The following is a 14,880-nucleotide window of genomic DNA, read 5'->3' as shown; positions in this document are numbered from 1 at the left end:
GTTAGCGTATCTGCTCTCCAGCGAAACAGCTGCGGGTTTGAATCCCATCATAGGCATGGATGTGTATGATTGTCTGTAGAAATACTAATGGTGGTGATGAGCGGCAGATGGTGTTGGTGTAGATGATGATGGTAGTTGTGGTTTGCTGTATTTGATGGATTGAGTGGTGGAGACAGAGTTGTAGAGTAGGTGCCCTCCCTCGATGAGTCTTTGGACTCCCTGGAAGTGTCACATAATAATAATAATAATAATATCTTCAGTAAAACGTTTCAGGAACAAATGGACAACAGCTAATATTAATAATGGCATAATTGAGAACAAGATTAAATGCTAAGAATGTTCTATAATAATGCCCCCCCCCCTCCAAAAAAAAAGACAAACTTGTTATATTTGTTGAAAGTGACCTTAAAAATCTATTTTTGTATTTAAAAATCTTATATATTGCATAAACAAAACAAAAAAGTATATTTTTTAAAGTCAACTTTTTTTACATTTAGACCTCCTGTACAAATACTGAAAGCTGCAGAATCTCAAAATGCAGTTAGTGCATTAATGTCTGCAATGAAAACTGTTGGTGAAATATGTGCTGATAAAGGCGTTAATACTATTCCAATAGCAGGTTTCTCCTCAGGTAATTAAAACTTTTATTGCTATAAGTTAGAAAATTATGTAAGTAATATCGAAAAGACATCATCATTAAAATCGTATTTTAAGAAAAACTGTCATTTATTATTTATAGCCTGCACCATGAGCATATATTACATTCCTTTTATGCTATTTTTTGATTCATACAGGGCCTACTCCCAAATCTTCTGGAAATCCTAATATTATCCATGTCATAAAAGGGATAGCTGAAAATGCAGTCAAAAAGAAAATGTTTGAAAATGCCAATGTTAATTTTAGGTTAGAAGTGACTGGTTCTTCACCACAAGTTATTCACTGTTGTTTCCATGAGGGTAAGTGTGAAATATGAAATGATTCTGTAGAGATTCCTAAATTGTCTTCATTTAATGATTTTCCTTTCTGTTTGTAATTATTTGACATATCCCTATCGTTTGTTATATGTCAGAAGTCTGTTAAGGCAGCATTATGCTGAGTGTGGTATACTTAAGTGATTCCACACTTCTAAGTATCAGTTAATATCCATTTTATTATAAGTTAGTTTAGGTATTTAATTGCATATTTCTTACTATATATATATAATATTGGAGTAATTTGGTCCAGTAAGAACCTTATCAAATAAATAGAATATGTATTTTTATAGTACTTTATCTATGTATGATAGATAAAGTATGTATGATATCTATCTATCATAGATATGTACGATAGATAGATCCCTGCTCTAGCATGGGAGGAATTAATAAGGTAGATCACACTGCTTTCCATTTCTTTTTTTTTTCTTTCTTAATGAACTTATCAAAATTTCTAATGTTATCTGTATATTTCTAGGTGTTCCCATTGTACATACAGATAATTGTGATAATGTCCAGCCTAATACATCATTAGTGATATCTGAAGAAGATCTTAGTAATTTGATGTCCAACCGACTTTCTCCCTTACAGGCATATATGGAAGGTCGCATATCTGTGAAAGGGGACTGGAGTCTTTTACGAACATTTATATCAGCACTAAACTGAATTCAAAAGTACCACTATCAATGAATTTTCACATCTTACAACAAGAGATTATAGAGAATTTTTAATTTTTTTGTGGTAAAAGACATTTTTAAATGGTCTTTATAGTCTTTAATATTGCGACCCCCCCCCCAGTCATACTGATGACGAACTTTGTATGATATCCTTTCATGAGAAAGGATAACCAGATACAATGAGTTTGACTTTTTTTTTTAATTATAGGAGTGCAATCTAGAAATATAGCAAAATTAAGAGTAAACATCGATAGTTTGTGTTCAGTATGTATCTTTCTGTGTGTTAAATGATGGATTCATTTCAGTGAAATGCTACACTAAAATGCCTGGTTGAAAAATGAAAATTTTATTGTTGGGTCAAATATGAAATAAACAAAACAGCAAAAAAAACATTTCTATTGGTGCTAAAATCAGTATTTTACTTACAAAATAGGAGCTCATGGATTAGGTATGTGAGATAACTTGGTTTTTAAAATGAAGATAAACATAGGCCTTACAATATTATTTATTCTGTGCTAGCAAAATATAGCCTGTTCTCAGATTCTATTCTTGATTTTTCCCATCCTTAACCTGTAAACCTTTTTCCCTCCATATATCTTATAATGGTTGCTCCTCTCCACGTGGCCCTTGGTCTTCCTCTTTTCCTCCTTCCAGGGGGAGTGATCAATTCATAATTTTCAATAATTCTCTGGATGTGTCCATACCATTTCAAAGTATGATCCTCCATCCTTGTCATGATAGGCTATTCAACTTCAACCTCTCTTCAAATATATCCATTCCTCACATGATTCATATGGATAGCTCTCATACTTTCTCTGAAGTAATCCATCTCTACAAATTCTGCTTGTTTCCTTTGGCTGTTAATGAGGGTCCCACACTCACATCCATAAGTAATCATACTTTCTATAATTATCTGATTACCATCTTAGTTTTCCTTGAGTCCTTATAACTCCATAAAATACCATTAATGATTCAGATAGTTGCTTGTGCTTGTCCTATTTGAAATGCTATTTCCATGTTAACCAGGGACTAAATAGTAATTACAATTATTTAATTGCATAACAGATAACACAAAATTGAGCAAAATGAAACAAGACTTCCATTGCAATTACTCTCATCTAAATGTGTAGTTTATCACTTTAATGTTGCATTTTATTAGCTGAAAAGTATGTGTGGATGTAATTATATATGTAGAGACATGGTAGTGTGTGCATATGCATGTGTGTCTGTGTTGGGGGGAGGTAGAGAGAGAAATTGCATGGAGTCTGTCCTTATCTTATAACCTATGGGACTTATGATCACCTATGATGGCCATCCCATTAACAGGTTCATGGAATACCACTTCACTCCTCCTGCAGCCTATGGATATGTTATTGTGCCTTCAAGACATATTTTCTAAGAAAATACTTTTTCTCAGGCTATTGCTGCTACTGAGGACAAAAACCCTTAGAATTTTGGAAGAAGATATCTTTTATTGTACAAAGAATGTAGATGCAGCATGGAGTGAAGCATCAGTAGAGTGTATGAATGATTTGGAAGAAATTGCTGAAAATATGCTCATACATTCAGAGGGCTCAATAAAGCCACACAAGAGGTTTGTGACAAGGCAGTGCTGCTAGCTAAAGAGTTGAAGATTGATTTCATTTATTGAGTTATCATTACATTATCATTTACATATCATTACATTGCATCTCATTCGTTTTAAATTTTCTTTCAAAATGATAAAATTGTAAAACATTGACATTCTATGTATAACCCAAGAGCATGAGCTCATCTGGTTACAAGAAATGTAACAATTGCACAGCATGAATAGTATACAAAATATTGACAATATATTTAGAGAATAATGTGTGTGTGTGTACTACTCACATGTACATGTGGAATAAGAACAATGCAGTTCAGTAATTCAAAAAATTATAATAGTACAAAAAAATATTGACAATATATATACAGAGAATAATATATATACATATTATATTACACATATGTAGACATGGAATAAGAACAATGCAATTCAGTAATTAGTTTAATATTTTGTATTGGTTAATTTCTCTTGGTATAAATTGGTTAGGTTATAAAAATTTAGGTACTGTCTAATCAAATTTCTGTATATGTTCGTGTTATTTTCCTTTCGTATTAAGAGCGGTAAGCCGTTGAAGATTTTTGGAGCCAAATAAATATAGTGTTTGTGTATTATTTCTTTTTGTGCTTTAGTGATAAAATATTTTAAGCCCACTTTTCTGCAGAAGTAAGTATATTTTCTAATACTTACGTACTGGTTATCAGTCTTTAGGAAAAGTAGCATCCTGTAAATATATAGTTGTTTAAGTGGAAGGATATTTAATACCGCATATTTAGCATTCACTGTAGTGTCTCTATATTTAATGTTGGTTAAAATCCTTATTAATTTATTTTGTGCAGAGATTAATGGTGTCAGTGTGATGTGATATGCTCTTCCCCAGCTTAGTATACCGTACTGCATAACAGTTTGTAGCCAGGCGAAATATAATGTTCTTAACATTGTCAGAGTTAAGAATCTCTTTAAGAAGAAGACTCGAGATAGCCTAAATCTTACTTTGTTGTGAATACTTCTGTAATATGTGGTTTCCAGCTTAAGTTGCTGTCTATTTTTAATCCTAGGTAGGTTATAGCATTCACATTTTCTATCTCCATACAGTTACAATTTTGGTTACTTTTACAGTTCCAGTTATGTAGGAATATATGGATGGAAAAATTGGTTTTATTATTAGGAGTATTTTTGAGCTTAAAAATTATAAATTTTGTTTTTCCAGTATTGAGAGCGAGTTTATTCACATGAAACCATTTTATCACTATTTGCAAATCTGTGTTCACTGTATTTTGCATTTGATTTACAGAGTTTGCAGTGAATATCAGTGCGATTTCATCTGCAAAGGTGTTTACAAAATTTATAATTTTACTTGATAACTGTAGGTCATAGAAGTCATTGATATAAATAGTATTGGCCCAAGCACAAAACCTTGGGATACACCACATTTTACCTGAATGAAGTTGCTATAAACTTTTGTTGATTTTTACTACTTGTAATCTAGACATTAAATAACTCTTAATCCAGTCATGTGCACAGCCTCTAATTCCTATATTCTATATTGGTATTACCACAGTTTTCTCAAATTCTGTTGGAAACACATCAGTCAGCGATAGATTGAAGATAGTCATCAAAAGAGCTATCAGATATTCCTAGCACTCCTGCACAATTCTGATGTTAATACTATCATGGCCCAGAGCAGAAGAATTTTCAAGTTTCATTATAATATTTTTGATTTCATTCTCACAAGTAGAAAAAAGTACATTGAACTCTCATTTCTTTAAAGTCTGCAACTTACAGATGGATTATTAGGACTATTTACAAGTTTTTTATTGGCGGTTATGAAGTAATTATTAAATCTGTCTGCTAACATTCTTTCACTGTTTAAATCTATGTGATTGCTGTTCTCATTACTAAGTCTTGGAAGTGTTGGTTCTCAGATATTTTTGCCAAGTACATTGTTTACGAGTTACCATTGTGTTTTGGCACTACCTTCACATTTCAAAAGTTCATTACTGTAATACTCGTTTTTTCCTTCTTTCAATTTTTGGCTTACTTGTTTCCTATAATATCTGAAGCTATTCTCATAGTATTCATTGTGAGGGTATTTTTTGTGTTTCTTATACATCTTATCTCTTAAGTTTTATACGTTGTTTTATGTCTTGTGTTATCCATGGCTTTGCTAGTTTGCACCTGTTTCCTTGGCATGTGACAGTGGCATGTTGCATTTCGGTATCTAATATGTTAATGAATTTGTTGTAAACATCATTAACATTGGTTTCAGATTGTATTTGTTCCCAGGATATGGTACTTAATTTATGTTTTAGCACACTGTAGTTTAGGATACGCTGACATCTTTTGTGTCTGTAGATGCTGACTGTAGATGGATTTTTACGGCTGTCAGAAAGTGATCCGTGATTGGTTGTCTTGACTTCAGTCAGACTTTGTGTTCTTACAAACACATGATCCAAACATGAAGCACAGCCATTTGAGCAACATGTAAATGTCCTTCATTGGGACATTTACATGTTGCTCAAAGCCATATATGGCTAATAAATCTATGAAATTGAGAAAATAACGGCTGTCACTTAGCAGATCAATATTTATGTCACCAATTATGATAACATTATCATAATCGATGTCAGTATGGTGTCAGTTCTTGTGTAAAGTCATAAGCTGTATAAGAGTGAGATCTATAAATAGCCATTATGTAGTAATTGTAGTGCTCTAAGTAAATGCTAACATTCCTGGCTGTTTCCATTTTTGCACTGCTAACTTTAGCCGGCCAGGTTGGCCAAGTGGTCAATGTATCTGCTCTCCAGCCAAAAGGCTGCGGTTTCGAATTCCACCATGGGCATGGATGTTTGTGATTGTCTGTGAAATTGCTAGTGGTGGTGGACAGTAGATGGCGTTGGTGTAGATGATGTAGTTTGATGTAGTTAGAGAATTGAGTGTTGAAGACGGAGAGTTGTAGAGCAAGTGACCTCCCTCGATGAGTCTGGGACTCCCTGGAGGTGTCAAGTAATAATAATAATGTATTTAATAGTTAAATGCTTTCAAGCAAAGAGCATTAATCCCCCAGATCTGTTATAATTCCTACAGTGATAGTATTTTTTAAACCCTTCTAAATAGTATAGGCTAGCTTCATGTTTCTTTATCCATATTTCTGTTAGTATTCTTCTTCTTCTGCAGCTTTTCCCACTTAAGTGGGGTCGCTGTTTTGGGTGAGTCTCCTCCATATCCTCCTGTCTTGGGATGTAACCACATCCAAATTCTTCACCCTCAGGTCCTCCTCCACCAGCTCTCTCCATCTCTTCTTTGGCCGCCTGTGCTTCCTCCTCCTCTCCTGCACATCCATCTGCATGACCTTTCTTCCCACATATTCGTCCTCCCTCCTCATCACATGACCAAACCATCTCAACCTTGCCTCCTATATTTTCGTTCCTAAGTTCGTAACTTTCATTGTTCCCCTGACATAGTCATTTCTCAGACAATCCTTTCTCGTCACACCACATATCTACTTAAGCATTCTCATCTCCACCCTGCTGATGTTAATTTTCCTCACAGTTTCCGTAGCATACGTCATAGCTTGTCTCACTACAGTCCTATAGATTTTGCCTTTTAGATTGATCGGCACCCTCTTATCGCATAGCGCTCCAGCCATCTCTCTCTCCAGTTCCTCCATTCCGTTTGTATCTTGCATCCCACTTCCTTCTCAGCCTCTCCATCCTCTTCCACTGTTGAACCTGAATATCTAAAGTCCTTAACCTTCCTGATGACATTTCCTTCCAGCTCCAGATCTGTCTCCTGGACACCATCCAATGTGCAACACATCCACTTCTTCTCTTGATTCTGCACACAGCAAGATATCATCCGCATCAACATTCTCCAAGGCTCGTCTTCTCTCACCTCCTCTGTCACCACTTTCATCACAATATTAAACAGGAACGGACTTAATGCTGGCCCTTGATGCAAGCCAACTGTCACTTGAAAACTTTGTCTGTCCCAGACAGGTCCGAACCCTTGTCTTCACCTTTCTGTACATCTGTACCAACCTGACATTTTTCTCTGGTACCTTCTTCTCCCTCAGACACCTCCAGACTTCTTGCCTTGGCACTCTATCATACGCTTTCTCCAGATCAATAAACACCAGATGTAGCTCCTGTTGTTTCTCTCGAAACTTTTCCATCATCTGCCGTAACCCAAAGATAGCATCTGTCGTTGATTGACCAGGCATGAAGCCAAATTGCTCCTTTGCAATCTCTACCTCCTTCCTCAAGATTCTATCAAGAACCCTTTCTGGGATTTTCATTGTGTGGGACAACAACTTTATTCCTCTGTAATTTTTACAGTCTTGTGCATTCCCTCGTAGATGGGAACATTTACCCTTGTAGATGGGAACAAGAGTACTTTCCTCCCACTCTTTGGGTATATTTTCCTGTTGGCAAACTTTTATGAACAGGTCCCACAGTAGGTCAATTCCCTCTTCCTCCAGTGCCTTCCATGCCTCCACTGGGATCCTGTCAAGGCCCACCAATTTTCCATTCTTCATCCTCTTCATGGCCTCCTTCACTTCCACTCTACTGATGTTCTGCACCATCCCCTCATAAGGCTGCCCATCTTCTTGCATTTTCCTCATTCAAAAGTCCTTCAAAGTATGTTCTCCATCTGTTTCTTATATCCACATCCCTCCTTAATACTCTTCCTCCAGAGTCTTTGATCTGCCTCACGTGTAAGATGTCCTTTGATGCCTTATTTCTACATTTTGCTAATAGATAAATTTTTCTCTGTCCTTCCTTTGTTTCTAATTGATCATAAAGATCTTGATATGCCATGGTCTTTGCCTGTGCAACAACTCTTTTGGCTTCTTGCTTTCTATCTGTCTCTCTCTCTATATATATACTCCTCTCTGTCCTCTTCCACTCTTGACTCGTCCTACTTCTGCTTTGCCTTCGTCTTAGCTGTCATTGCTTCTTGTACATTATTATTCCACCATCAACCCTCCTTCTGCTTTCTAATCTTTCCAGATGTTTCACCAAGCACCTCGATTGTGCAGCTCAGAATTGCTTTTGAATTATGTCTCCACCAATCTTGTACACTTTCTAGTCCATGCAAAATCCTCTCTAACACCCTCTCCCTGAAACGGTTCCTCACACTCTCTTCTTTTAAGCGAAACCACTTAATCGTCTTCATCCCATGGTTCTTCAAAAACCTTTTTCGAAAATCAAATCACTTTTTGACAACATACCTGCACCCTTGGTATCTGCAGCAGTCACTAAATCAGACCTCGTTGACCACCTTGAGCAGTAGAATATAAATGACTCCCACGTGACTACCATTCCAATAATGGAACACGAGGCATAAAAGTTGCTGCACCACTTGATCTGTTGGGATTACCTTACAGTTTGTCACTTCCTTAAGATGTTTTCTTCTAGTCAAAATGTAGTCAATCTGTGAACTATTGTTACCACTTCTAAATGTTATAAAATGTTCTTCTTCTCCTCTTGTAGAAAAACGAGTTCACAATTGCCAGATCAAATGCTACTGCAAAGTTCACAATCCTCTCTCCTTCCTGGTTCATCATTCCCACCATGTGCCCTTTCACAGTCCATATTTTGTCTTCCTATGTGTCCGTTCAGGTCTCCTCTAAAAATTACAATCTCATTTTCTTCCAGTTCCCTCATTTCTTCATCCAACATGTTCCAGAACTCATCTTTCTCCTCAGCTGTACAGCCAACTTGTGGGGTGTGTACACATAAGATGACCACTTGTTCTTCTCCAAGACCCAGTTTCATTCACATGATCCTGTTGTTCCTCCTACCCACTTCCAGTACTTCGCCCTTCATTCTGCCATACCACAATTCCGACACTTTTGACTCTACGTACATGTTCTTTCATTACAGGATCAAAGAGAGCTAAATATTCAACAAACTTCAAAAAATTACCGTTACTGGCAGTGTACAACTTTTCGTTAGTACAGCAAAATGCAAGATTTTGTGTGCCAAGTACTCGAACTAAAGCAACAAATGTTCCGATATTTGACGCCAGTATTATTCTTCTCTGATTGTTTGCTGATTGAAATTATCAAAAGTTGTTTCTGCGATTAATCACAATTTAAGTTCTTTCCAAGTTTGATAGTTTTCTAAATGAGAAGTACTCCTCTCATGTGAAGAAAGGATTACTCCAATATTTTTCCAGTCTTTGACTCCTGATTTTTGTAGAGTTGATGTAGTTTTTTTATTGAATATTTTTCAGCAAAAACAAAAAACTGCATCCTTTGATACTGAATATATTAACCATTGACGGTACACTATTTCATTGTTCGGTAGTATCCTCTTGTAGTGTAAATAGGAAAATCTTTTTTGTGAATCTTTAGGGAAATTGTATGACACAATCTGTTGTGGTCCATTTTGTACTAAGATTTGTCGAAAATTATCATTAAAATGAGAATACCAATCCACAGGATAACTGTAATTTAATACTGGAATAGTAGTATCTTCTTTTGGTTTGTCTTTGGTATCTTCATTTTCTTTATTTTGCACTTCTGTTCTTCGATCGTTATCATTAATAAGAGTAACACAACATTCATCTTTCGTATCTTCAGCAAAAGAATTATCATGTTCATCTTTATTAGTTGTTTCTCTTGTGCAGAGATATTTCAAGAAAGAACCCTCCTGTTTCGCTAGTTCTTTAGCTTTTTCTGATTTTCTTTTCTGATACTGAGCTCCAGATGGTCGCTTTTTATCAGTCATAGTTAACTAAAAAATTATACTTTTATAAATAAACTTTCTTATAAAAATAAAAGTATTTTTAAAAAAGTCACAGATTTATTATTAATTACTCACACGTTATTATTAATTAATTTATCGTTAATTAATTTTGGACACTGAAATTAACTCGAAAAATTAATAAATGTTTCTTAAATTATTTTTAACAAATTAATTTTTGATAATTGATTATTGGAAATAAAATGAACTCACCTGATTCGATCGCTTGATACTTGGAACAACTTTCGGATTATGGAGATATTGAAACACGTTTCAATATCTCCATAATCCCTTTCTCCACACGTTGTTTGGAAAATCCCCACATAAACTAAAATGTTTCTAATTGACATTAAACAAAATAAAATTGTCTTTCAGGCTAAATTAATAGGTAAATTAATAGTTTTTTTATTTTCTTTTTTAATTAATTTGAAAATTCTCTGTTATAATTCATTTACAAAAAAAAGTTATAAAATACCGAAATTTAATATTTTAAAATGTTAACGTTTTAAAATATTTATCTTAACTGAATTTTAAATAGTGGTAAGTTAAATCATTTAGGTAAGGAACAAAAAAGAACCAAGAGTTAAATAGTAAAATAGTGTGATGTGTGAAGCATAAAGAAAAAGAATCGATTCCTAAATCATATATCACTGTTTAATTTTGATATTTTAGTAAAGTATGAATAAAGCATAGCTTGAATTTTTGTGCCCCTTCATGGCTTGCGCCCTAGGTGGTTGCCTAGTTTGCCTAAATGGTAATGCCAGCCCTATCTGTCGCAAACAAATATAATTTTTGTTCAAACGAAATCACTTCTTCTAAAAGCAAAACTGCTGTATTTCCCTTTTCCTGTAGTTTCTTATTTAGTGTGTTTAAATGGGAAGTCATATCCACCATAAAGTATAATTTTTGTAACCAATGAGTATCTTCTAACTGCATATTCAAGGTCTTTTTGTCTTAGAAACAACTTAACCTCTCCAAGGCAGGTGGCAAATCGCATCAACACCGCACCTCTGGAAAAGCCATCTTATTCTGTTATGCAAAAGAAGATCGGAATATTCACAATAGATTTTTTTAACAAGTTCACAAAATTGCTGATGATGTAGCAGTCTTGCCATTATTTTGTTAACGATTTCTACAACCAAATCCATCACTACTGTTATCTCGTTTGGAAAAGTTTGTGCACAAAGTATCTCTTGATGGATTATACAGTGAAAGGAAAACACGTCATGCAAAATTTGTTTTTTAAATAAAGAAACAAAACCTTTTTTGTACCTCAGTGCCCCATTGGTCACAATAGATATTATTTTGTTAATGTTAATACCCTTACTTTTCAAGCAAGTGGTAACAGCAGATTCAATGTCTTCTCCACGAGTTTCTTCTGTAAGTGGCAGTATATCCAGGGCCGATTTTAGACTGTTAGACGCCTGCGTGCTAGAGATAATTGGCTGCCCTTGAGAGTAAGGCCACACTAGTGTTTTTTTTCGAACATGTACAGCAGTGAATAGAACATATGCAACAATTTGGCATTGACTCTTCCTCCTGGCACAGGAGGAAGAGTTTCGTTTCATTTTCATTTGATTTGATTTTCTTTTCATTTGATTTTTCACATTCCACTTTGATTTTGCCCTTACTGTCTGGAAAAGGTTCTGAAGTGATTGAGTTATCTTCGTCTAACTTTACGTATTTCAGTATGGATCTTTGTAATTTTTCCTTATCACTTTCATTCTTTCTTTTACGATAAAAAGCACCAGACAGACGTTTAGTTTTCCTATCCGACATATCTAAACGTATAATAAAAAACATTAATAATAATGGCAATAATAAGCACAAATTATTTTGTTTCTTTTCGAATGAATAAATAAATGTTATAATGACCCAAACTGACTTAAGCCTTTCTGTACAGATTCTGAAAAAACTCCGATCTGTCTGTCCGTTTGTCAGTCAGGTCTATCTGAAAGACGGTGGTATATTTTATAACAGGTACTAGAAAAAAAAACAAAAAATTGTAATTCTATTTTTTTCCCAATGTATTTTTAGTAGCAAAAAACTAGGCCAAAACTATGTTTTGCTTGAATGAACATTCCTTGTTGAGTGAGGTTTTTAAAGAGATAGAGAATGAAACCCAAAGAAGATATTTCGAAGTTAGCACTGCTATAAGTTTTAACAATGTTACATTCCTATTTCATTGCGAACATTTTAAAATTAACTATAGGCTATATCGAATTTATTCCATCGGCTGCCCTACAGATTTGACCGCCTGCGTGCACGCACACCCTGCACACCTATTAGAACCGGCCCTGAGTATATCGAGTAATTCTTCCTGAGGTCCTTGAGAGTTTACTTATCTACAAATAAGTAAAATCTGTGCAATGTCATCCACATCGCATGATTCGTCGTAGGCAATGGAGAATCCTAGTGTTGAATTTAGATCTGTAACCTGCTGATTTGTTATATCTTCTGCAATTCATATAGTTCTGTCCCTTACAATCTTAGCAGATAATGGCATGTCTTTTATTTTTGTAATTATTTCTGCTTTGTTTTTAAAATCGCAAAAGAGAAATTCGGACAAAACATTCTTTCACATATTTGCTGTCCGTAAAAGGTTTTCCTCGTTTAACAACTTCTTGAGCGGCCACAAAACTAGCAATAGTTGTATTTCTTGATGCTTTTATCCATTTTACTTTGTTTACTTTGCGTTGCAGCTCTTCTACTGCCTTTTTTCTTTCATCTCCCCGTGGATATGTTTTGTCAAATGTATCGTGTTTATTTAAAAAATGTCTTAGTATATTTGATTTTTTGTTGTTTGAAAGCTTTTCATGGCATATTAAACACATTGGAAATCCTGCTGCATTTGCTACAAATGCATAGGTTTTCGTTGTCCATTCACTTTTAAACTCCCGATTTTCTTGTTCTTTCTTTCTCTTCTTTGCTGACATTTTAAATACTATAAAATATTTTTATTTTGTTAATATTTAATTTAATGTTACAATATTCATGTTACCTAACACAATCAGCAGTAAATGAAAGCACTGCAACGTCCACTACAAAACCGTTACTTATTTTAACAAAGCGAGCAGATTTACAGACCACACCTACACTATAGGGGAAGACAATGGGCATGTTCAAACAGGTAAGCGCTACCGTAGCGCTACATGTGCTAGCCTAGCATGACGTAGTTGGTTTAATAAATTAAAACAACTTCTTCTTCTTCTTCTGCAGCTTCTCCCACTTAAGTGGGGTCACTGTTGATAATGAGTCTCCTCCACACCTTCCTGTCTTGGGCTGCCATCACATCCAAGTTCTTCATCCTCAAGTCCTCTTCTACCAGCTCCCTCCATCTCTTCTTTGGCTGCCCACGCTTCCGTCTTCCTTGCACATCCATCTGCATGACCCTTCTTCCCACATATTCGTCCTCCCTCCTCATCACATGACCAAACCATCTCAACCTTGCCTCCTGTATTTTCGCTCCTAAGTTCGTAACTTTCACTGTTCCCCTGACATAGTCATTTCTCAGATGATCCTTTCTGGTCACACCGCACATCCATCTAAGCATTCTCATCTCTGCTACTTCCATCCTGCTGATGTTATTTTTCCTCAGGGCCACAGTTTCTATAGCATATGTCATAGCTGGCCTCACTACTGTCCTATAGATTTTGCCTTTCAGATTGATCGGCACCCTCTTATTGCATAACACTCCAGCCATCTCCTTCCAGTTCCTCCAACCTGCTTGTATCCTGCATTCCACTTCCTTCTCAGCTCCTCCATCTTCTTCCACTGTTGAACCTAAGTATCTAAAGTCTCTCACCTTCCTGATGACATTTCCTTCCAGCTCCAGATCTGTCTCCTGTCGGCCGCCCACTGTGCAACACATACTCTGTCTTACTTCTGCTCAGTCTCATACCTCTCTCTTCCAGTACTTTTCTCCATCTTTCCAGTTTAGTTCCTGCTTCTTCTCTTGAATCTGCATACAACATTGTCCAAGGCGCATCTTCTCTCACCTCCTCTGTTACCACCTCCATCACAATATTAAACAGAAATGGATTTAATGCTGACTCTTGATGCAAGCCAACTGTTACTTGAAAACTTTCTGTCTGTCTCAGGTCCGAACACTTGTTTTCACATTTCTGTATATTTCCCGCAACAACCTGACATATTTCTCCGGCACCTTCTCCCTCAGACACCTCCAGACCTTGCCTTGGCACTCTATCATATGCTTTCTCCAGATCAATAAATGCCAGATGTAGCTTCCTTTGTTTCTCTCGATACTTTTCCATCATCTGCCGTAACCCAAAGATAGTGTTGGATCGATTTCTTGTCTTTTATTTTGTACAATGGTTGTATTTCATTCAATCTTTCTAACCTAAACCTTCTTCTATCTTAACCTTATTCTACCAATATCCTACCGCCATTTATGTTGTGTCGCCGATTTGCTTTTCACAACTATTTTAACCTTTTATGCCATGTCTCCGTAACACACACTATCAGGTAGCACGTGGTACCTCTGAGGGACAATGGAATTTCCTCGAGAATGAGGCAGTACCAGAGTATCAGAGCGTCTGAGATTTACCTCTCGTAAAACGGCAAGAAATTTATTTGTTTCACTGCGCCACTTAGCGCTATTAGATTATTAATATTAACAACCAAGAGGTAATCTCAGGACAGTACTTAATGATACCTATCAACTCTGCAGACGTGGCCAAAATTTACTCTTTTCTAATATCCCGCATAGGTTTGCATTACTATTTTATAAGCGGTGCATCGGATTCCAGAAATCACAGAAAGTCTTTGTTAGAATCAAGAGCAAGGTTTATTATACTCAAAAGTTGATACACATAATAACACTAAATTAAATCCCATCTTAAGGGAGTTTCAGACAAGGTATATAAAATTCAAACACT

At 35.7% G+C, this 14,880-nt stretch overlaps 1 protein-coding gene across 2 annotated transcripts in view; it reads left to right on the top strand.

Annotated features, from left to right (window-relative positions):
* Window positions 1-1,857, top strand: part of LOC150099489 (stomatin-1-like) — a 104,448-nt gene extending 102,591 nt beyond the window's left edge. For both annotated transcript variants that reach the window (XM_090404374.1, XM_090404373.1), the window contains 3 exons: window positions 498-631; window positions 795-956; window positions 1,450-1,857. In XM_090404374.1, the coding sequence (XP_090260500.1) occupies window positions 498-631; window positions 795-956; window positions 1,450-1,637 (484 nt within the window). In that variant the 3' untranslated portion in view covers window positions 1,638-1,857. The remainder of the gene's footprint in view (window positions 1-497; window positions 632-794; window positions 957-1,449) is intronic.
* The last annotated feature ends 13,023 nt before the right edge of the window (window positions 1,858-14,880 follow it).

Source organism: Typopeltis vanoorti, chromosome 14 (assembly GCF_054136105.1).
Source record: "Typopeltis vanoorti isolate ZY-2024b chromosome 14, IOZ_Tvanoo_1.0, whole genome shotgun sequence".
Classification (NCBI taxonomy): Eukaryota; Metazoa; Arthropoda; class Arachnida; order Uropygi; family Thelyphonidae; genus Typopeltis; species Typopeltis vanoorti.
The sequence above is the reverse complement of the archived record's forward strand: the minus strand, read 5'-3'. Positions and strand labels throughout refer to the sequence as shown.